General features: G+C 32.1%; 3 protein-coding genes across 4 annotated transcripts; 2 read left to right on the top strand and 1 right to left on the bottom strand.

Moving 5' to 3' along the window:
- Positions 1–93: 93 nt before the first annotated feature.
- On the bottom strand, positions 94–4692 carry LOC120070977 (uncharacterized). 2 transcript variants are annotated; one of them, XR_005480095.2, is made up of 3 exons: positions 3042–4659; positions 737–2518; positions 94–635 (listed from the first exon to the last, which is right to left on the bottom strand). XR_005480095.2 is itself a non-coding variant. In XM_039022947.2 (2 exons), the coding sequence occupies exons 1-2, from the start codon at positions 4563–4565 to the stop codon at positions 1712–1714; spliced, it is 2331 nt and encodes a 776-aa protein (XP_038878875.1). In that variant the 5' UTR covers positions 4566–4692; the 3' UTR covers positions 677–1711. The 2 variants fall into 2 exon arrangements, 1 of the variants encoding a protein (XP_038878875.1); XM_039022947.2 differs by lacking the exon at positions 94–635 and having other exon boundaries at positions 677–2518; positions 3042–4692.
- A 1609-nt stretch (positions 4693–6301) lies between these two features.
- On the top strand, positions 6302–7537 carry LOC120072212 (Putative AT-hook DNA-binding family protein). The gene is made up of 2 exons (XM_039024624.2): positions 6302–6756; positions 6975–7537. Exons 1-2 carry the CDS (start codon positions 6302–6304, stop codon positions 7348–7350), a joined length of 831 nt encoding a protein of 276 aa, XP_038880552.1. The 3' UTR covers positions 7351–7537.
- An 8878-nt stretch (positions 7538–16415) lies between these two features.
- On the top strand, positions 16416–18830 carry LOC120071798 (GPI-anchored protein). The gene is made up of 2 exons (XM_039024181.2): positions 16416–17595; positions 18330–18830. The coding sequence occupies exons 1-2, from the start codon at positions 16930–16932 to the stop codon at positions 18666–18668; spliced, it is 1005 nt and encodes a 334-aa protein (XP_038880109.2). The 5' UTR covers positions 16416–16929; the 3' UTR covers positions 18669–18830.
- Positions 18831–24175: the final 5345 nt, after the last annotated feature.

Here is a 24175-nt window from a genome sequence, read left to right as displayed (position 1 = left end):
AACATGAAGTGAAATTTTAATCCCTGCAGACCATCAAATGTCATCCAAATCAGGAATTAACCATTTTCTTTCCATTTATCTTCATCTTCAAAATGCAGAGAGAGGTAATTTGAAGTCTTCTCATTATAAATGAACTCAACAAAGCATATGACAATATGCTCTTTCTAGGTTTAGAGAGAAACAACATTCATAACTCGGCCAAAATGAATAGCTCACCTGGCATAAGTTAATCTAATGAAGCCTTTCTTGAAAAGACTAGTTTGCAAACAGGCGTAAAACTACAAGTTCATCCACTATTCAAAGCAATCAAAGCAACGTTTTATATAATGGATACAGAGGTTCTGTTCATCAACAACAGCTTCTGCTCTCCTCTTTCTATCGGGTTCACTCACCAAGCTTTCATGGCCTCTCCCTTTAAGCCAGCTAGACAGGAAGAATCTTGAGGACTTAAGGGAAAACTAATAGAAGAGGGTGGTGCTGGGGTAGTTCCTTGGGGAAACATTACCTCAAGTTCCTATCGAGTGAATGAAAGACTAGTAACAAACAATTATTGAGACACCACCAAAAATATTCAGCTTTAATCAGTCATTCGTTCACGTTGAAATTATTGGGCTAGCCTCAACCTCCCATGGTTTCTGAGAAATGGAAGATCAATAAATAATGCAGTTCAGCAAGATTAGCAACCAAAAACCAAGATTAAGCTTGGTAATCCTTTATAAACATTCAATGAACTTACAGGAGACTTGGCACACCAAAGATTATTCCAAAATACAAAATTTAGCATTGGTAATTCCAAGTAATAAGCACTTCTTCAAGCGGCAATTCATTTTCAATTGCTTTTCCACTCAACCAAAGAATTGTAGGAAATGGAAATGAGATCAACCGCATCCCCTTGTCAAAATTTCTACTGAGTTTTGCTAACCTGATGAGGCCGACAAACAAAAGTTTCAGCATCCCTAACAACTCGTAGGTTTTGAGCAGTTCTCCAATTTAATTGCTGAAAATTTCGTCAACTTCCCAATAAAACGTTGGTTCGTCAAGTTGTTGTGCTGCTGCAGTAAGCCTAGGTGTAAGGCACCCAAGTTGTAGAGTACGTAAATATCTCAAATATCCTTTTTACTATCCCTAGCCAACGGACCCACACACCATAGTAGAGTCAACTGAAAGCAAATCATAAACCGAAGACTTCAATTTCCTAGCAATATGCTTGTGCCTTCCGAATCACCTATACAGCAGTAGCACAATCTAGTAGAAGTGGTATCTTCCAATATCAGCAGCATCAGGATGTGACTCCATTACAGCGGTTGTCCTTTTCTCAGTAACATTCACTAACCTTCTCGTTTTTTTTACCTCCAAATATGTGGTTCTTTGAAATTCTCATAGTCCTAATAGTAATCAAGGATCAGTATCTTTTGTGGCGCTAGCATTAAGAGATTGAATGTCTCATCCTGAGGTGTGTTCAGAAAATTCTGATCCCAGTTCATCTCACCCTTGAATCCCCTTTCGTATAGCCGTTCATGGTTTAATGATTTGTCAATTCTTCAAATTCTAATCATCTTAATTGAATGCCATATCTGCAAAAAGAAGATGATGCTGAGATTATTGGTATGAGAATTATCTTCTTGACTTCAGTGAGCTTGCGAAACCCTGTCTATTCTAATCATCTTAATTGAATGCCATATCTGCAAAAAGAAGATGATGCTGAGAAATGTCACCAATAATCTCCACAAGAACATGAACCTTCACTGAAGTGGTGAAAGCGATTAGAATCCCTCACGATTATCTGTCTTTGCGCAATCTTGGATATGCGTTTGATGGCATTGTGACAGTCTTCACACACCCGCAAGTTTTTAATCACTCGGATTGGTCTCCCAGGTGGTACAGACAGAATCCCAAATGCAACTGCTAATTTTTCACTATGATACTTGAGCATGTGTTCCTTCTCCTCCTCTTCCACATCATGTAACACCAATTTAGTAGAAGAAACAAACCCATCCTTCTTTAATTCTAGATCCAACTCTTCTAAATAAGCATATATCCTCTCTGCTTCTGGGTGTGAACAATCTCCAACAGTGAAGATGTGAGTCTTGTTTTGTACTTCAACCCAACTATATCCAGGAACTTTCTTCACTCCGTTGTCTCTCATTTTTAATCTCATCTCACGAACTTCACTCCATCTCCCTGAAGCTGCATATAAATTTGAGAGAAGAACATACATCCCTGAATTATCTGGCTCCATCTCAAATATCATCTCAGCAGCCTTCTCACCTAATTTAGTGTCACCATGAATTCGGCTTGCTCCAAGTAAAGCACCCCAAGTTGCTGCGTCTGGGTAAAATGGCATGTTCTTCATTAAATTCAGAGCCTCGTCTAGCCGACCCGCACGACCAAGTAGATCAATCATGCAAGTGTAATGTTTCGAATTTGCTGTTATACCGTAGTTCTGATACATTGAGTTAAAATATTCCATGCCTTTATCTACTAAGCCAGTATGGCTGCAAGCAGATAGAACACCGACCTAAAATGATTGATAAAATAGGTAGAAATTAGATAAAAATCAGAAAGTTACATGTCCAAAGATGAGGACAAAAGAATATCAACTATTTCCCAAAAAAAAAATTCGACCTAAACTGTTAAGACTACAATTCATTCGATGGTTGGTTTAGTGTTTTATTCAGCCATGGTAGAAAATTATCTGCAGGTCGTAGCTATGGTAGAGAATCAGCAATCTAAGGGAATCAAGTGGCTGCAAAAACAAATTTTTGGAACAGCATGCTTAACAGGTTGATGCACGCAGACTAAAAGTACTAATTAAATTGTACTGATAAAAATTAAGTTTCATCAATCTTTCAGGAACCTTCATAAGAGTACTAATTAAATTACTATATGCATGTCCATTATTTTCTTCCTTTTCTATCCTAGTGTTTTTCCCCTGATAACCAGAAATAAATTAATAATTTGATGCAAGTGCGGCTCTATCTGTTACAACATGAAGATCAAATTAAAAATATCTATATATCAAATTTAGAGAACTTCCATACCAGTGTGACATCATCAGGTTTGATTGTCATCTTCATTGACTCGAATACGGCTAAAGCCTCTTTACCAAATCCATACCTTGCATAACCTGCAATCATTGTGTTCCAGGAGACAATATCCTTCTCTGTTATATCTTCAAATACATCAAATGCTTCGTCTATACTTCCACATTTGCAGTACATGGCTAGAAGTGCATTCCCCACATAATACCCAGTTTGGAATCCTGCCTTAACTAGTCGTCCATGTATTTGCTTCCCTAACTCAAAAGCAGCAATGTCTGCACATGAGCTCAAAGCACATGTTAATGCAGACCTATTCAATATTCCCCCATCTCTTTTCATCTTAATAAAAAGTTGCAGAGCCTCTTCACTCTGGCCGCTTTGGGCATAGCCGGCAATCATAGCTGCCCATGATATACAATCACGTTGAGGCATCTCATCAAACAAAATCCTGGCTTGATCAATATTACCACTCTGAGCATACCCAGTAACCATTGTATTCCAAGAACCAACATTCCGGGAAGGCATTTGATCAAATAATTCCCTTGCCTTTTCTATCTGCTGGCTCTGCACATACCCTGCAATCATTGCATTCCATGAAACTTCATTCTTCTCGGGCATTTCTTCAAAAATTCTCTTTGCTTCATCCAACATCCCATTCTGCACATAACCAGAGACCATGGCAGTCCAAGCAAACACATCTCGAATTGGTGACTCTTCAAATAATCTCCAAGCTTCTGAAAGCAGCCCATTCTGAGCATAACCTGTAATCATTGTATTCCAAGAGATATTATCTCTAACTGGCATCCGGTCAAAAAGACTTCTGGCATCATCTAGCCTCTTTTTCTTCACATACCCACCCATCAAACAATTCCAAGAAACTATCTCCCAATCCATTTTCGAATCAAACAATCTTCTAGCATCCTCGATCCTCCCATTCTGAACATACGCCGCCAGCAACCCATTCCACGAAATTTCATTCCTATCCAACATTTTATCAAATATTTTCCTAGCCTCCTCCACAAACCCATTCTGAGCATACCCAGACAACATAGCATTCCAAGAAACAGTATCCTTCTCGGGCATCTGATTAAACAAAGCCCGCGCCGCACTAAGGTTCCCATTCTTCACATACCCACTTAGCATCACATTCCAAGATATCAAATCTCTATGGGGCATTTTCTCGAACACCTTCCGTGCAGGATCAAACTTATTGTTACTCAAATATCCAGATATCATGGCGTTGTAGGTGACAGTACTCCGACGGGGCATACCGTTGAAAAATCTTAGAGCGGCCTCGCATTGGCCATTCCGCATGTAGGCGGTGATTTTCCTGTTCCATTTGATTATATCGGAATCGGTAATTGTGGGGTTGGTGTTTTTGGATTCGCGTTTCTGGGTCAGTGTTTTCTTCGACGGAGAGGAATTTGAAGAAGCTCGAAGCTTGTTGGTGATGGATTCAGTTTGAATCGATCGTGAAGAGCTGCCGCGAAACAGGCTGAAACGGCAATTCCCGCGCGCTTGCATTACCACGACGCCCGATTGTGCTAATGATGATGATTCAGCTCAATATTTTCCACTATAATAACATTACACCAATTTACGGGGTTAATAAGATCAATTTACGTAAATCCCCCTTTTATATTGCTTCATTATTACTTGAATTACAAGTTTAAGTTTATAAACTTTTAGTTTTTTACTTTTTAATCCTTCAACTTTTAACATATTAAATTCAAATTTTTTATTCTCATTGCATTGATTTATTAGATAAATATTTAAGTTCATAATTTAAAAAAATTAAAATTAAAGGTTAAAGACCAAATTTGTAACTTTTAAAGCTAAATAACACATACAAAATTTTATCAATTAAATTATTATTTATCTATAGGTTATTTTATTATTATTTTTTGCTTTTTAAGATGAACATATAACTATTTTGTGGTAGTAATAAATCATGGGAATTGTTAAGTTGATTTGAATTTGTTTTTTATTTTCAAAAATATTTTAAAGAAATGTGATTGACCTTTTTTTAAAAAAAAAAAGGAAAAAAGAAAAAAAACTAGTGTTCATCAAGTAATATTAACTCAACTAACATGAAATGAACTTTCGACCAAGAGATTAGAATTTTGTATTGTTGACCTTGCAAATTGTTGAACATAGTGTTTATTGACGTTCATAAATTCAAAAAAGAGCAATACCTTTTTTTTTAGAAATAAAAAAGTAATAAACGAGACATATATATGAGATTGACACGAAAATAAATAGGGAAATCCCCCTTCCCTCCTTCTAGTTTTTTCTTTAAAAACAACATTCCCTAACATATTTTGAGAGTTTTATTTATTAAAAGTAACAACAAAAAGTTTGTTACATTGCAACCTTAAACCAAACTTTCCATGTATGTGTATCTATCACATATAGAATAATACTTTTCATTTTTTCTTTGAAAAATAACATTTTCATTTTAACTTTAAATCCACGATATAATATTCTTAAACCAACATTTGTTTCCTTTTAGATAAATAAAGATTAGTTTCATCAAATATTTTTTTTTCAAGTTCAATAATTATGAGATGAGAATCAAATCATTGACTTTCAAGATACTAATTTACGTTTAATAGTTCACTGAATTATGCACAAAATAATATTTCTACATCAATAATGATTCTTCATATTTTGTCTCTTTTAAGTTCTAGTCATTCTTAAATTATGATCATCAAGATCAATTATTTAAATTAGTTTTTGTAACTAAACCCTCTCAAGAAAGAATTATTCAAATACTTCACAAACACTAAAACCCTAACTAAACTGATCACATCACTGTGGTCACTAAGCTACCACACTATATGATTAACATATAATTTCTTGCAAAAACCCAACCACTACAAAAAGAAATACCATTATTAAATTTATGAAATATCTAATAGTGATAATTTTGCTTCTAGATTAGAAATACTTCATTAGAAAATCAATATCTTTTGAGCTAAGACAATTAACATGAAGAACCAAGTCTGTTAGGAGGTAGGCAGTGAAAAGCAAAACATACTTAAGACATCCTTAATATTTAATTGTTTTATTTAATGTTTGGTTTTACTTAATCTCCTCCTAACCTTAAACCATTTTTCCTGCTAATTTTCTTCATATATTTATTCCTCCCTCTACTTTATAAGCTCATCTCCCTCTGCCCTAATTTCTCTCAAATATATCTAAAAAAAAGTTATATTTTTTCTTTTGGGGGTTTTATTTTATTGTTTTTTAAAAGGTTTATGCAAATGGCTGGAGGTGATCAAGATATGGCAATTCACTCTCTTGGATCTAAACTTTCTGTAGTTTCAGAACATGAACCTGAAAAATGTGGCAGTAATGCCACCAATAATCACCAACAAAGACCTTGCTTTGACCCTTCTCTTGTTTCTCCCAAGGCCGTCCCGCCTATCTCGGTGGCGGTGGAGAGTGATCAAGCTCTCCGTCGACCTCGGGGGCGGCCAGCTGGGTCCAAAAACAAGCCAAAACCACCCATTATTGTTACCCGAGATAGCGCCAATGCGCTTCGAGCTCATGCCATTGAGGTTAGTTCTGGGTGTGATGTCAATGAGAGCCTCTCCAACTTCGCTCGGAGGAAGCAGCGTGGCGTTTGCATTCTTAGCGGTAGCGGATGTGTCACTAATGTCACGCTCCGCCAAGCTGCCTCCTCCGGTGCTATTGTCACTCTCCATGGCCGGTAAATTCAATCATTTATTCATATTCTTAACTAAAAGTAATAATGGAGAGTTTATTACGTTATATAATTGTTAGATAATATAATATTAAATTTACGTTAGCATTTATGAAGTCTTAATGTTCAAATCTTACAAAATTTACTTTCGCCCATGAATTTCCCGTTGAGTCAATCGGTAATTAATAATAACATATTTGATATTTCATTCATATTCTTATCAGTTTTGAGATTCTTTCGATGCTGGGATCGATCTTGCCACCACCAGCACCGTCGGGAATCACTGGCCTGACGATTTACTTGGCCGGCGCACAAGGGCAAGTGGTCGGCGGCGTTGTAGTGGGGGCGCTCATTGCTTCTGGTCCAGTCGTGATCATGGCGGCGACGTTTATGAATGCGACATTCGACCGCCTGCCATCGGACGACGAAGAAGTGGCGGCCGCCATGCAGAGTCAACATTATGGGCAAAATGGGCGGAGCCACCACCACCTGGATGTTTCGGATCTGTATGGAGTACCACAGAATTTGATCACCAATAGCAGTCTTCCGCCGGAACTATACTCGTGGGCGGCGGCTGGCAGAACCATGTCAAAGACTTGAAACTACGCCGTTTCGTTTCATGGACATGTTCAGTTGTACTTTGAGAAGAACTTCTACGTTTTGTTTCAAAGTTTTATACTGTTTCTCTGTAAGCTTATGTGTTTAATTCGTGAACTTGTATCGGTGTGTTCTTGTAGCCATTTCAGATGGGGGTGGCTGCAATTTTCAGTTCAGTTTCAAAAACTATCTATTTATATATATATATATATATAATAGAAAAATACTTAGGTGTATGGTGGCCGGCTGCCGGTGGGGTAGTAATAGCAACCTATCTTTTCTGCAAATCGAACGAACTATTTGTTTGGTCCAAACCAAATTGATGAATCGCAAATATTCAGTTTCATTTTCGAATTTGTATATAATATATATATTATATTTTTTCAAACAAAATAATATATATATATATATATATATATATATATATATATATATATATGATTTGGTTCTAATTGGTTTTGGTTTTATATCTCTACTATATTAAAAGGGCTCTTTGTCCTTTTGCCATTATATTTTTCATAAACTCCCCTATTATTCTTTTGTCAAGTGGTTGTGATTTTTCGAGTATAGGCGTCCATTTGAAAGATAGAGGAGGTGACTTTTTCAATTTTATTTTAAAATAAATTTATATATTTAAAATTAAAATGGGTTATGTAGGAGAATCTTTACCTGCCATTTTGTCATTACATTTTTCATAAATTTTCATTTTATCCTTTGTTGAGTGGTTGTGATTTTTCGACTATGTAGGTATCTGTTTGAAAGATAGTGGAGGTGGGTTTTATAATTCTTAGTTTACAAAAGAATAAGTCTTATGTCGAATAAGTGCAATTGAAGTTGACGGGATACGACTCTCCGAGATATGATGCAATAGATGTTAATTGGATGCATCTATTAGGAGTGGAGGCGATTATATACATCAAAGCATTGATTCTTCCGATGTAAATGTGAGATGCACATGTAAAAAATAAAAAAAATAAAAAAATAAATACTTGTATTTACATTCTTAAAAAAAAAAAAAAAAAAAAAAAAAAAAAAAAAAAAAAAAAAAAAAAAAAAAAAAAAAACTATTCCTTGAGATCCAAAGTTCAGAGAAAATATCAAAAAAAGAAGGGAAAAAAAAGATTTAATTGAATGAAAGTAGTAATTAATAAAGTGAAAAAAAAATGCATCATTTTGTTTGACTTCACAGAAGTTATATAATGACATTGTAATACAAATTAAGGTAATTGTTTTAAATGGCAAATCTGCTATATATTTTCAAATATAGCAAAATGTTACTGTCTATCAAACAACCCAAATATATTGATAAGGACAACGACTCTCAAACTATATTTACAATAGTATGATATTGTCCACTTTGGGCATAAACCTCGTGATTTTGCTTTTGGTTTTTTCTCAAAGGCTTCATACCAATGAAAATAATTTTTCTCAATATATCTATAATCCTCCCCTTATTTAAATAATGTGAGACTTTGGTTGCATTCCCGATCAACCTTCCTTATATGTTTTTTTCCCCTTTTGATTGAATTATTTGTGTGGGTTATTGCAAGGTGTGTACAATTTATGTGTGTGGTTGGTGCTCACAATTTTTTTTTTTCATCAAGCAAAACATGCTGATAACAACCAAACACGCCAAACACCCCTAATTAACAAAGAGGGGTATTATATAATTTGAAAAAACATATTTTCAGATCATTGAACAACAAGGAAGTCAAAGTTGTAATAGCAGGACCAAACTTTTTTCCTCTTAAAAGATGTGTTAAAAATGAACAATATTAACAATGTTCTTGAAATATTGTTTATGGCCTAGTAACGTAGCCAACAAAAATTGCAACATTTCATAAGCAAAAACGTGTAATTCTCGTTGAAATAGTTTTGTCAAATGATTGGAATTAGGTTTATATGTAATGGTGGATGTTTTTCTTATAAATTAAAGATGATTTGATCAGTCAACGACACTTAATTATGTACCATTCGAAGTTTTTGGTAAACTAAGATTCAAGAAATAGAATATAATGGCAAGTCAAAGTGAGCGCATCTCCCGAAAATGCATAGTTTAACATGAAATTTTGTAGTCCAAATCAAAGGTGCTACATACATATTGTAATAAATTGGAGTTAGGAGTTTTGGTAAGGACATGCATAACATGCATGTTTGGGTTCGAGCCAAAATATCTCAAGCTATATATGATTTGAAAATACGTATATGCTTTCAAGACTAATAATCTTTCTATTCTAGTAACGCAAATAACGTGAATATCACATGATAATCAAACAAATATTTTTTAAAAAGATAGTTTGAAGTCGTACAATATCATGTAACTATTTAATAGAAAATGAAATAGAGTCAAATAACAATATTATTATTAAATAAAGTTTGTACCCTATAATATACTTACAAATAGTGTAGGAATATGGTTTTTGAGGGTGGCATAATTGATTTATCATATGATCTAAAACTCAACAAATATTTTTTATAAATATTACCAAGTGGATCTGTGTTGGGTGCATATATACTTCATTAATTTAATTAAAAAGGGGAAAAAAAAAAAAAGCCAAACATAGTACTTCCTGAACATATTACAGAATAAAATATACATTAAAAAACAAAAAAAAAGTACCTTTTTCTTTTAATCAAGACATATAAAAGAGATGAGATTTCCAAGAGTCACATGCCCACAATTCACTAACAGTCAAATAAGCAAAGATTAAGTACTGATACTCATTAGATTCACCAAAATCTTGCCCTAAGTCATTACTTATCAAACAAAAAGAAAATATTTCTGCAACATAAGTCCAACTCATTAATATTAAAATATGATAAGCATCAAAGAAATATCATTGGAAATTAAAGGATGGAATCATAGGTTAAATGTAATAAGTAAGGAAATGTGTTTTTTTCTTTAAATAAAATGGATTAGAATACGTTGACGAATACCATTTTAGTTATTATACTTTTTAAAAGATAAAATTTGATCTCTATACTTTTAATTAAAGGTCTATTTGGATTGGCTAGAGAAAAAATATTTTTCAAAAAAATCATTTTTATTTAATCTCATTTGATAAAAAATGTCTAAAATATATTTTGAAAGTATTTCGGATTTATTCTGAATAGTTGTCAAACACTTCAATTTTTTTCTCAAAATGACTTATTTTTAAAATTAAACCAAACACACCTTAATTCTTCACATTAGTCTCGACTTTTTTAAATATTTTGTTTGATCTCTATTAGTCTTTTTTTTATAAATGAAAATTGGAAGATTATTGTTTTTATTTTACCGAGTTTGATAAAAATTAACCTAACAATAAGAACTACTTTTAAATTTTATTTGAACGACATGAACTAAAATTGCATCTTAATCAATAAAATTACTTTTTTTTTTTGCTTCCTTTAATTATAACCTTCATTTTAATTTGGTCAATACATTGATAATTTTTTTCATCATTGTTAAAGTAAACCTAGCTCAATTGATATAAAATATGTCTTAACGATCAAGAGGTTTGTGGTTCGAATTCTCTCACCCTAACAATGAGTGAGAATTGACAAAAATGCATGGTAAGAAGTTACTTCGTATTATTTAACTAATGTGTCGAGCATAGTTCAAGTGATACTCTATTCTTTTAAGGTGAGAACTTCAAATATTTATCTCCTCATTTTTTGGAATGGAAGATAGTTAGGCTCGAATTGCCTCATCTCCACATTTACTATATATATATTATTTCATCTAATGTTCAACCAATCATTCTCACATATCAATCAAAACGTCATATCATAAAATTCAGTCATCACATCTACAAATAATTTATCACGTCATCAAATACACTTTTAACTTTTCAACCGCCATATCAAGTAAGTTTTAACTAAAACAAAACGGTAGAAATCAAACTAAAACCATAGTATGGAAGCGTAGAGATTAAACTTGTTAGTTGGTTAAACTTCTTTACCTTTATTTATTTTTTTTTTTTTAAGGATTACTTTTCAATGATGTTTGGGTGTAAACAAGGAGAAATGGGTGGGAAGTGGGAGCAAACCAAAGTCCCCATAGCAATGATACATAATGACAATAATGGTGGACCAAATCCCATCTACCTTTTCTCTATTATAAACTTTTTTTTTCTCTCATTTTTACCATCATAGTCTTTTAATTTATTTAAAAAAAAATAAGAACCTTTTAAATTTTAATTTGTTTATGAAAACTAAAATAATAATAATAAAAAAAAAAGTGTATAGTGGAGAGGAAGAGGAGGGCAAAAAGGGTACTCTTTTGCCAATAAAGTGCAAGACTTTCTTCTATTTTCTGATGTGCAGTAAGACAACTTTTACTTTAACAGTGTAAATGCTAATTGCTTATCCTTATTTTTTTTGTTTATTCTCAAGAAAGAGAATTGAGAGAGAGACTATTTTCTGTGCCTTTTCTGCTCTTGTTTCTCTTGCTGGCAGCTTTTTTGTGGCAAGGCGTGCTTGGTAAATACAAACGGTAAAAAAAAAATTGTCAAACTTTTACCTTCCATTTTTTGTTTGACAAGCTAATTTTAATTTGGAAAAAATATATATATCTTTTTTTTTTCTTTTCTAAATTTTGGTTTTAATTTTTATTTAATGGAATGTTTCAAAATATTATATATTTAGTTTTTAATTTTTAAGTTTGATTTCAATTTAGTCCCTAAGTTTCAAAATGCTATAATTTTATCTTTGACATATGAGTTTTGTTTTAATTTGGTCCCTATGTTTCAAAATTTACATTTTTAACCTTAATTTTTCACTAATTAATCACTTTCGGTCTTTAAAATTAATTTTTATTAATAAATTAAAAATCGTTAAAAGAATTATAATTAATTAAGTTTCATTATTTTTTTATCACTTTTAAATTTAAATTTAAAATTTTACTTCATAATTATTTTTAGTCAATTAATATAAATTGAAGTCAATGATTAAAAGTGTGTATTTAATTAAAATTTGAGGTTGAAAATATAAAATCTCGAAACCCAAAGTCCACAATGAAACAAAACTCAAATCTCAAAGGTCAAATTGTAACATTTTGAAATTTATGGACTACTCAAAATTTAAGAACTAAACGTGTAAATCTTAAAACATAGAGACCAAAAAGTATGATTCTCTTTTAATTTTATTGGTTGTATTTTAAGAAATAAATTAATAAAATATCACAGTGTTTCAAAATTACCATAAAAGTAGAAATCATTAAGAATATTTAGTGATAATTTGAGACATGCAATGAAATTTTAGATTGTCACTCTGTTTTAGGTCATTATCAAATCGTTTTCGATTGTTAAATGATATAAAATTGAATTTTTCTTCACCAATCAACTTAAACTGTTTGGTCAATTGGCAATTTAATATGTTATCGGAGTAGATGATCCAAGAGGTCTTGCGTCAAACCCTTGCAATATTATTTCTTCTTCAATTAATATTGATTTTAAGCCTTTAGGTCAATTGTTGATTTAAGACAGTTTTTAATTTTCGTATCGGATTTTAAGGAATTTATACTTTAAGGACGTTTTGAAACCTTCATGTTTGATTGAGAATAATATTATAACTTAAACAATGGAAAAAGTTATAATTTTTTAAAATATATAATTTAACCTAAAAAGATTTTAGTGTTACAGATAATATTAAATAGAGGATTGGAATATCGAGTCTATAATCTATAATGGGGATTCTCATAATCTTAATTAATTGAGTTATTTATTTAATTAATCAAGTTATACTTAAGTTGGCTTCTACAATCAAATTGAAATTTTGTTAACTCAAATATAAAAATGGAATTAATAGACCACATAACATTCTACCAATAAATCAGTTAAAATTAAATTACATAAATACTCAAATTCAACCATAAAAGAAAAAAAAAAAAGAAAAAACTAATTGAGTGAAATTTGAAAATTTAGGTTTAAATTGATTTACTTCATAAAATAGATGGGTAAGAAAAAGTAATTTTTGTTGAGGTAATTTAAAAAAAAAATCCACCGAAAATTGTAAAATTATCCAAAAAGATAAAAGGAAAAGATGGGTATTATGATTATGATTTTTCAATCAAAGATTGGGATTATTTTAGGGTTTTGGCCAATCAATGTCCTTAACCCAAAACAAACAAAAAAAACATAACATAAAATGCATCTTTCAAAGTGGTTGGTAGTTTAAAGGGAATTTGAATTGAAATAATTAGATGTTGCTTTCATTTCTTTAATATTCAGCCGCAAATGATGTAAATGCAAATCCAATTCCAGACCTAATAACCTTTTTCCCTTTTTTTTTTCCATTTTACTTTATTTATTTTTTTAGAAAAAATCCATCTTTTTCTTTAATCCCAACCTCTTTTTCAACTTTTGGTTTTGCAATAAGAATAATTCATTAAACTAAAGTTCCGTAAAAAAAAAAAAAAAATAACGATGAAATAAGTAACTCGTATATCTTATTGTAATTACGAAATCTCAACAAGTAAAGAATATCGAAAACATAAAAAGGCAGAGAATCAACACACATTTACATGATTTACTAACAATGTGTTAGTTACGTCCACAGAGTTAGAAGAAGAACAATTTTATTAGAAATAATGTTACATAACACAAATTAATATGACGTCTCTCTAGGATTAAAAAGTTTATATAGTACATTTCTCTAAACCATATGGTCATAATCATAAATAATTAAATATGCTAAATACAAATTGAACTTAAGTTTTAATAGGAGATCCTCAACATATGTCTTAAGAGGATGACTATCTGGTTTCCTATTGGCTTTGATATTATATTAGATAAATATAGAATCTTATTTCTAAACTAATTGACAAAGAGAAGAGGTAACTCTTATATCTCATCTAGATTGTGAAGTCTCTCTACTTATCCAATGAGGGATCCTCTACTCGAAAAAAAGAATCGAACTTATTTAAATAACAAGTTTAGTTCATAAACTTTGAGGTATATATCTATCTGTACTCTAAGACTTTTAAAAGTGTCAAATAGGACCAAAACTTTTGGTTTTGTGTCTAATAAATTTATGAAAATTTGAAACTTTTAAAGCTCCATTGATATATTGATATCGATGTGAATTTTACATCTACTAGAATTCTAAACTTTTAATTTTATGTCCAATAGATATGTAAATAATTTAAAAGTTCAAAAACTAAATTTATAATTTTGAAAGTTCATGAATTTAATAGATACAACCTACTATATTTATAATGAATTAGTACTTACAAATTTTTTATTTTGAATGTGATGGTCAGAGATGTTTATGTGACGGGGATGACTTCCTGTCCCCTTCCTCGCTACTCCATTCCACTCATCCCCACAAAAATCTTCACGGGGATTGGGACGGAGATTTACCATGGGAAATTTTCCCCATTTGACTTTTTTTTTTCTTTTTTCAAATGACTTAATATAATTTTTTTTGATTAAATAGTTAAACTCCTCACTCATAATTAAAATGATTAATTTATATAAATTTTAAATACTACAATGACATATTCTAATTTCAATTTAATACATATATTGTACTATAAAGATATATACATATATACATACATACATATATATATATATAGTGAGTTTATATATAAAACTCTCACAATGAGTGTCTTTTTTTTTTTTTTTTAATTTAATTTTATTTAAAGGTGAGTTGTATAGTTTTAATATGTGCATTAGTGTATATATTTTACGGAGGTGGAACGGGAAAATGGGAGGGGATGGAGACAGGAGCGGGAGTGAGGAATGTAATCCCGTCCCTAAATGGAGAAAAATTCTCTATACTCCCTCCCTCATTCTCCATCTAATTGGAGATTTCCACCCCATTCGGGATGAGTCCTCACGAGGTCCGATCCACGAATTTAATGGACATCTCTAGTGACAAGTGATAAAAAAGACAACATTCTTATTGAAAAATAAGTACTGGAGACACAATTTTGTGTAATATTTTTTTTGAAAAAAAGAAAAATAAAATGTTTTGAAATAATTTTTTAAATACCTCTTCAAAGTTGAAATTAAGACGTTAGATATTAAATTTGATGCGTTATTAAATTTGTCTTACCCCAAGATTTACTGTTGGGCAAAGTGCAGTGTGTACGATCGAAGAAGAAATAACAAAACATGTGATAACATTAATTAAATAAATATATTATAAATGCAAGAATTTAGTCACCATTTGTGCATGACATCATTTACTACCACACGAGCAATGATAAATAAATTACATGATATTTTTTTAACTCAGAAAAAAAATAATTTTAATATCACCCAACAAATGTTTATGTTTCAGTTTCAGCCATTAAAAACAAAAGGACATTTTGTATCTATCTTCAACTTGTTTAGAAAATATTTCTTCATTGTCATTTGGTATTGAAAATGCAAAACAATGTCTCGTATCGATGATATAGTAATGATTTGAATCTCCGATTTTTTGTTTGAAGTCACGAATTTATTCACTTTGGATTGAAATATATCCTCTTATCATTTGAAATCTTTTATCAGGTCAAATTAGATTTGTTAATGAGGTTCAACCTTTGGTTGATTCTATCTTTGACCATTTTTGTAGCAGTATATCCAAAATTTCTTCTTTGACATTCACATATGTACACGTTTACTCAATGTTTAATTTTCCATCCTCAAGGATTTCATTTAACGATCTGACTCGAAGACTATCCGATCCTTCTTTTCTTATTTTTGTATTCTTTAAGATTTTGTTTTTTTAGCTTACTCAAAAAAAAAAAAAAAAAGAAAGAAAGAAATGAAAGGAAAAGAAAAGAGTTAAGTTCAAATTAGTAAAAAAAAAAAAAAAAAAAATTCTCATAGTATAAGTATTTTTAGTGAAATTGAAAGTATAAGTACTATCATAATTTTTTAGTCTTAGTTCAATGTGAACAACATCATACTATTATGGATAGATGAAGGAATTTGTTATTCAACCAACAGATGTCAAAATAATAAGATCATGAGAAATTGTCTGATGAAACCGTCATAACGTGACTAGATGCATGAAAAAGAAATGATAAAAATATCTTGAATTTTTATTGCATAATTATTCAAGACATATAAATTCATATAATCATAATGTAGCAGCTACATTGAATAATTTTTCCAACATTCATATTGAAAACCCAACCCTAGATGCTCTTTTTCTTTGGTTGTTTATTTATTTATTGAATTTCTTTCCTTTCTTTCTTGGATTGATGCATGACAGATACTTTTTTTTTTCCTTTTTGGGTGGTCAAAGAAGCACTTAATAATCCTCACTTTACTCCTATGGTTAATGGTTTGTTTAATTATCCCTAAAGAATTTAGCCACTCACTCACTCATTGAATCATCTCAAAGTATAAGAGAAGTAGGAGATTGCAATTGGCATCCAATTCCTTCATTCATTGCCTCTTAACTTTGTCAGCCCCATTTTGCCTTTTCCTTTGTTGTTGTTCTTCTTCCTCTTCCTTTGCTTCCTTTTTTGTTAACCCACAAACCCAAAAATCTCACTCCAATCTTCCCTTCCTTCAGCCATCACCAAACTTTACTCATTCTTCATCTTTCTCACTGCCCCACTTCTTCAATTTCTTCCCCTGAATCTCATTTTCTTCACCAATGTCTTCAATCCCACGAATCTTTCTTCTCTTCTCTCTCGTTTTCTCTCTTTTCCCCTCGTTTTTCTCACTTCCCCATCCAGACCCACTTACAATCCGCCCGTTTCAAGTGAACCAGTCGCCGCCGGCGACTATTCCGGCATTCCCAGAACAATCCGATGTTCAGGGCTGCCCATTAGACCTCCCCGACGAGCTTTTCCATGGGATTAAGACGGCTTGCGGTCCTTCAAAAGGGGGTGTCTCCGGGCAGCTCCACCGTAGCCGGTGTTGTCCGGTTTTGGCTGCTTGGCTTTACGCTGCTTACTCCGCCACCGCATTGCAGAGGGCCGGTCGAGGTGGGGTTGTCCCCGGTCATACAGCGCCGTCGTATGACCTACCCCTACTGCCCGATGACTCCGAAACTTGCGTCAGTAACTTGGATCAAGCTTTGAATCAAAGGGGTATTGAGTTAATGAAGCCTAATGAGACTTGTGATGTGGTTTACTGCTATTGTGGGATCAGATTACATCCTTTGAGCTGCCCTGAAGCGTTTTCACTGACCCAGAATGGGATTCTTGAAGGAGATAGAAATGTGAAGAGATTGGAGAGAAATTGCTTGAGTAGTGGCAATGTCAATGGATTTCCAGGCCTTGGTGGCTGTTCTAAATGCTTGAAAAGTCTATATCAGGTGAACTTTTTTTCTCATCTCTCTCTCTCTCTCTTTCCCTTCTTCACGCCATTGAATTAAATTGTTTTGCCTTTTCCTTTCTGTTTTCAGTGTCATTAAAAGATTAGGAATGTTCCACTTTCCTTTCTGTAGATTGGAGTTATCAGAACATTATAGGAAGCTATGCTAATCTGCTTAACTGCTAGAAATAATCTCGATGAGTATTTGCTTTTGGGGTTGTTTCAAATTGAGGGAATCATCTCAAAAGGAAAACAAAATTGTATTTGGAAAATAGGCCACTTGGTAGTGACTCTAGTGAAGAACCATGACAAGCTCACAAGTCTATATGAATATGACATGTTGCATTCTCTGTTTGGCTGATGAAAACTGCAGATCATATCATTTAACAGTATGTGAATTGCTTTGATGTTGATCAAACATGTATCATGTTTGTAGTTCAAATTTATTGCTGTCAATGGTAGAAGAAAATATCATAAGCCTTCAGACTTCTGCTGTAGAATCTCGTTGGGAATGCTTTCACTCTCTTGTGCAGAGATTTTTCTCTTTTGATTTGTTGGAGGAACTTGGAAAGTTCAGTGTCTAATCAACCTTATAGGTTTTATACTTTACATTGTTTAGAATTTAGATCATTGTTGTTTGATTAGATGTGGCTCCAACAAGTTGGAATACTATAAACTAATGTACCAAACTTATATGATTATGTATTTGGCAATTGAGACATTAACATAATGCAGCTCAACAACAAGGAAACTTTGAATTCAAGCAAACCAGAGAACAGGACCACCAAGATGCACCACAAGGAGTGTCAACTGATGGGTTTAACATGGCTTCTTGCCAAGAACCGAACAGCGTATATCCGCACTGTTACGTCAGTGCTTCGTGCTAAAATGATGAGTGAAGACGGGTCGGATCCTCGATCGTGTACTCTCAACAGCGATGGGATGCCTCTGGCTGTCGATTCCGCTGAGATCTCTGGCAGTTCTGTTTCAATCCCTATTCAGACACCATTGTATCTTGGCCTGGTTTGGCTTGCTTTGATGTACAATCTGATCATGTTGGTTTCTACACTATGAGGTTAGAACTTAGAAGTGATTCTGCTTAGAAATTTGTAACTGTGACATTTTTTTTCTTCTTTTCCTCCCCTTTTTTGTGTAGGTTTTTTGTGCATTGTGATTGTTGTTTTGTATTCATGAGGCTTCAGAAATGATATCTTTTCTCTGTGTTGATGTGAAAAATGCAAAATTCTTTTCTAGTCCTCTGGGTAAGCAACATTTCTGATTAGATCCTTGAAATTGGCTCTTTTGTGAAAATTTTTCAAAATTTGCATGTGCAAAGAGGGCCTATTGATTTGTCATTGATAGGCAATTGTTGTATTATTTTCTGGCCCTTGTTTGATGCCATTTTATAGATAAGATAAGATAGCATGCATATTTTCACGATTTTTTTTTTCTGTCTCTACATAATAGGAAACGAATATTTTATTAAATTATTAATTTAATTCCTATATATTTTTTTGATTTTTTTTTTTATTTATTAGTCAATTTTAAATCATTTCAATAACATTTCCAAATTTCAAATTATGCTTCTATCTTCTTTTTGTTCCCTAAATATTGAATAGTTTTGATAACATTAGATTATGCTTCTATTTAGTTAATGCAATAGTATTATTAACGAATTGCTAACATGATAGACATAAGTTATCTCATAAGCATGTCATGTAAACATTGTGTTAATGGTAGTAACACTCGAAACTTAAAAGAAGTATAATCCAAAGTTTAATTTCGTAAATGAAGGTTTTTAACGTTCATAGACTAAGCACAATGTTTAAAGGTAAACTCTAAATTATGATGGTTAAATCATAAATTCGGACACTATGATTTAGGCCTAGTTTCAATTATTACAAAATTTTTACGTTGTGTTTGTAATACATTTCAACTATTTAGTTTTAAAAATAGATCATTTTGAAAGAATTTGGAGTGTTTGACAACCATTCAAAATAATTTTTATAAAAAAATGTTTAAATAAAAATGAGTTTATTAAAAAACTACTTTTTCATAAGTTAATAAACAAACCCTTAATTTAGTCCTTCTGATTTAGTATTTTATTAATTGTATCTTCTAATCATATTGACATTTTTTTATAGATGTTTTTTCTTTTGGTAAATAAAATCATATTAAATTACAAATTTAATCTTTAAAATTTGAAGTTTGTGTCTATTTGGTCCATAAAATTTTAAAATTATTAATTTAGTCCTTAAACTTGGGTATTTTTTAAAAATCGCATAGCTACGAGACACAGAAATTGATTAATTTAGAGTTAAATTCCGCATACAATTCAAATTAAAATCTAATAAACCAATTACTTTTTTTTTTTTGTTTAAATTTTTCACAACTTATTAAATACAAAATTAGAAATTTAGAGATTTATTACACTTTTGAAAGTTTAAGGATTTAGTATACACAAATCTCAAAGTTTATAGACTAAATTTATAATTTAATCATAAAAAAAATTTAGGTGAATTTTTCAAGTGGACAAAAAACACAATTTAAGAAGAACTTGTGAGATTTAACCAAATTATAGAGGAAAAATGTATATATCACAATATATATCAAATATGTATATATATATATATAAATGAGGGTTTTGAGAGACAAATTGAATAATATGGTGTGGGTATTTAAAAATATTATGATTTAATATATATATTTTTTTTTTCTAAAAAAGCGTATTTCATTTAAAACTCTTTTTCTCTTTCATATTTTAAAAAATGTATAATTAATTTATTGTTGGGGATTAAATGGTAATTTAACCCTTAATTTTATTGAAATTTTTTAAGAAAGTCAAGACATTTTTATAAATAAGAAAAAACTATAACATTAATGAAATATATATCTCATTAGGCCTTCATGTGTTAGCCCTTAACTAAATTGAAGTTAAGCCCAACCCCCAGTGATTAGATTGAAACTGCTTGAAACTATCAACATACGGCTAAGTTTATAGTAGTAGTTGGGAAATTGGAGAAAATGCCAAAATATGGGAGGTCTTTGGATTTATGTAAAAAATCGAAAATAATGAGAATTTTGACAAAACGTATGTTCCTTAAGTGGCGTCCACTTTTATAGTACCGAATTTGTCTCTAGTATGGTCGACTAACAACATTGTTGAATACAGTCTAATTGCTATAGTGTGTATCAATTTTGAATAGAAATGGAAGTGTCGATTATGAGATTCCAACCAAACACATTCAAGAGAAAATGGTGGCACTTTTCTTTGGCATATTTGAATTTCAAATTGGGAGTTTAATATGATATTTGATTTGATATAACCAGTTATTCAAAAAATGAATCGATCTCTAATTTGTATATCTCTATTTTGATTGTAATTTATACTAGGTCTTCAAATCTTACATTATCTTATTAATTTTTTTTATTATTTTAAATTCATATTAGTATATTTGATTCCGACTAAGATTCATTATTTTATACATATTATCATCAAATTGACTGTATATTTCATTCAAATTTTCTCATTTTTCATTTTTATCACGTTTTACCACTTATCATCTTATTATATTATTATATCATTTTATAATTTTTTGATATACGCTTCGTTTTATCATTATCTAAGAAAAAGTCGGTCTTTTCTACAAACAAGTAAGTAGTTACTATTTCAATTTTTCTGTTTGTACTATGATTCTACAACTAATAAGAATTCTTTTCGATGATAGATGGGATGAAAGTCCACACTATCATGATTATTGTGCTGTTGAGGCTTATATTCCATCAAATTCGTCTTTCTAACAATTTGTCGATTATATTTAAGGTAAGTTTTTTTCGTCTTCCAGTCTCTCTATATCTCGTTTGACATTGTACTAGGATGGTTCCAACAATTCGAATATTATTCAGATTGTTGAAGATAAGGATGTTTTGTGGTTGATTTCAGTTTTATTGAACTTCACCTAGAATGATATATTTGTAGTTTTCGACATCGTATTGTCTGGTATTTTTAGAAATACAGTGTATTTTTTAATAGTGAGTTAGCAGGAACAGGCCATTCCATTTAACAGTCTCGCATGTCTAATATATGAATAATCAGGATCAGATCATTTATAACACTTTACAACAATTGTAACATCTACAAAGTGGGTCATACTCGTAGTGTCACTAGGATAAGGTACCCAACCTTATCCATATACTACAGACCATTTAGGTTATCACTTAAACATGATTCACCTGTATGTCTCCACATACATGTTTAAGTTACAAAGATAACCTCGGATGTTAGTTTATTGGTTTGTAGTTAATGGAACTAAAATATTACATATTTTATAGACAATGAATAAAATATCTTAAGGAAATCGGATTCGAGATTTCCATGAGCAGCGGAAACAAGATTATTCTAAATCACAATCATGAATGAATAATACATTTACAGTCGACTTCAAACAAGTGGTTATACAATTCATACAGAAATTACAGCATGAAAAACTCAAATGCACAAAGGGAAAAAACTATACGAACAATTGCAGATGCATCTCCACGCTCCTTTGCGCACGATCGCTAAAAAAACAGCAACTTCGAATGCTCGATCTACACGACTGCAACACCGCAACACGAACACCGCACTCGTCCTCAATGATCACCTCGATCACAAACTCCTCAACAACAGCACGAACGGCCTCTAGAAAACCTCGATGGTATCGAGTTGAGTCTGACACCACCAACAAGGCTACCTTAGTATTCTCGGTGTGAGAATCTAGAGGGTGGGCTCTGTTCATACTTGGTATGAGGCAGACGAAGGAGGAAACACCGATCGTGTACACGACTGGACAAGTGGGAGATGGCAGAGACCTATCGTATAGGTCGATGCCCAATCGTTTAGATAAAGCTATGTGATCGTCTAGCAAAAGCTATGTGATTGTTTAGCTCATCGTTTAGCTTAGTCTATAGCCTACAGACCCTACACGATCGTTTACTTTGCGTAAGCAATCATCTAGCAAAACTATGCGATTGTTTAGTAAATATTGTACGATCCTTTAGCTCGCCACTGCACGATCGTTTAGCTCACCCTAGCCGTCGTTTAGTAAATTTGTATTTACTTGACGACTACCGTGAGATCCTTTTTTTTTTGCGAGAGAGAAATCTAAAAAAACTTTTTACGAAAACTTTTCAGCGTTTGTAAATCTTAATCAAAATAGGAAAACCACTTTCCTTTTAAACTCACGGTTAATATGAATCCAATAACTACCCACTCATTTGGTTATTAAAGAAAAAGATTTAATTATCCAATAATTAATATTATTATAAATATACATGATAACCAACTTATCATACTATATTTATAACCTATAGTTTTAATATTTCATCTCATAAAACATATAAACCATAGTTCTTTTTCTATTCCATGGTACTTAATGTAAATCTCATTTACATCAATCCTCCACTAGATGTATCTCATACATCAAAGTGATTATATCATATATAATTAAAATACCTCTTGTCAATTTGAACATTTCAAATCAACACCAAGAACTGATCCTCAACTGAATCCATCGAGCTACCAAAGGGACCTTATGGACCTGTAGCTCGAAGCTCCAATGGTACGTGAATAACTGACTAAACTCTTTAGTCACGGGATCTACCATCTGTTAACTGCCAGACACTCCACTAAAGACCGATAGCTGAACTCTCATTACCAAAGATATATTATGTGTCCATCTTAACTAATTAGCAGTGCGACAATCCTTCACAGATCCCTTGTAAGTACAGCTAGGCCAATAACCGTTGTGCCTCTGTAGTTACATCTGTCTCCTTAAATACCAATGATCCCTTTAATGAACATAAGTCATAGTCCTACTATGACTGAGTCTTCTCTTCCAAAGAGAAGCTGTGGCCACTATGTTCAAGCCCTGAAATCAGCCCTTAAGGGAGTAATCTCTTTGCTTATCCCTGCTTCGAGAAATGAGTGAATTCCATCTTGTGGATTGAGTTCCCAGCTCCCAGTCAGACAAGTCCCCAAAAAGGTAGGCATGTTGAGTTGGCAATCTGGCCACTCTCACCCATACTAATCAAAGAACCGTCCTCAAAGGTAGGAGTTCCCAAAACACTCAGGATTGAGGTCGTGTCACCTATGGTCGTTTAGGTGAGATGTAAGTCTCTAGTATCAACGACATTATATACGGAGTCTAGTCATCTCGTGGTCCAGGTCTTATACAAACTCTTTGTATAGGACACCCCAGCTCGAACGTCTCCACGTGAATGGTTAGGATCAACCATCTGTAGTAGTTTACAATACTTGCAAACCTCTACAAAGTGAACCGTATTCGTAGTGTCACCAAGATCAGGTATCCCACCTTAATCTTTATACTACATACCTTTTTAGGTTATCACTTAAGGCATGACCTACTTGTATATCATATACACATGCTTAAGTTCACATAAGATAACCAAGGAGCTTTGTTTATTTGATATGAGTAAATGCCAGAATTAAATAACACTTATTTTATTCATTAAACGATGTGTATCTTTACAAAAGAACGAGACTCCGGGAGAATTAGGACACCAATCCCAAAAATATCATA

The sequence above is a fragment of the Benincasa hispida genome, chromosome 2 (assembly GCF_027475165.1).
Source record: "Benincasa hispida cultivar pf3 chromosome 2, pf3_genome.v1.1, whole genome shotgun sequence".
Classification (NCBI taxonomy): Eukaryota; Viridiplantae; Streptophyta; class Magnoliopsida; order Cucurbitales; family Cucurbitaceae; genus Benincasa; species Benincasa hispida.
Note: the sequence above shows the minus strand (reverse complement) of the source record. Positions and strands in the feature narration are given on the sequence as shown.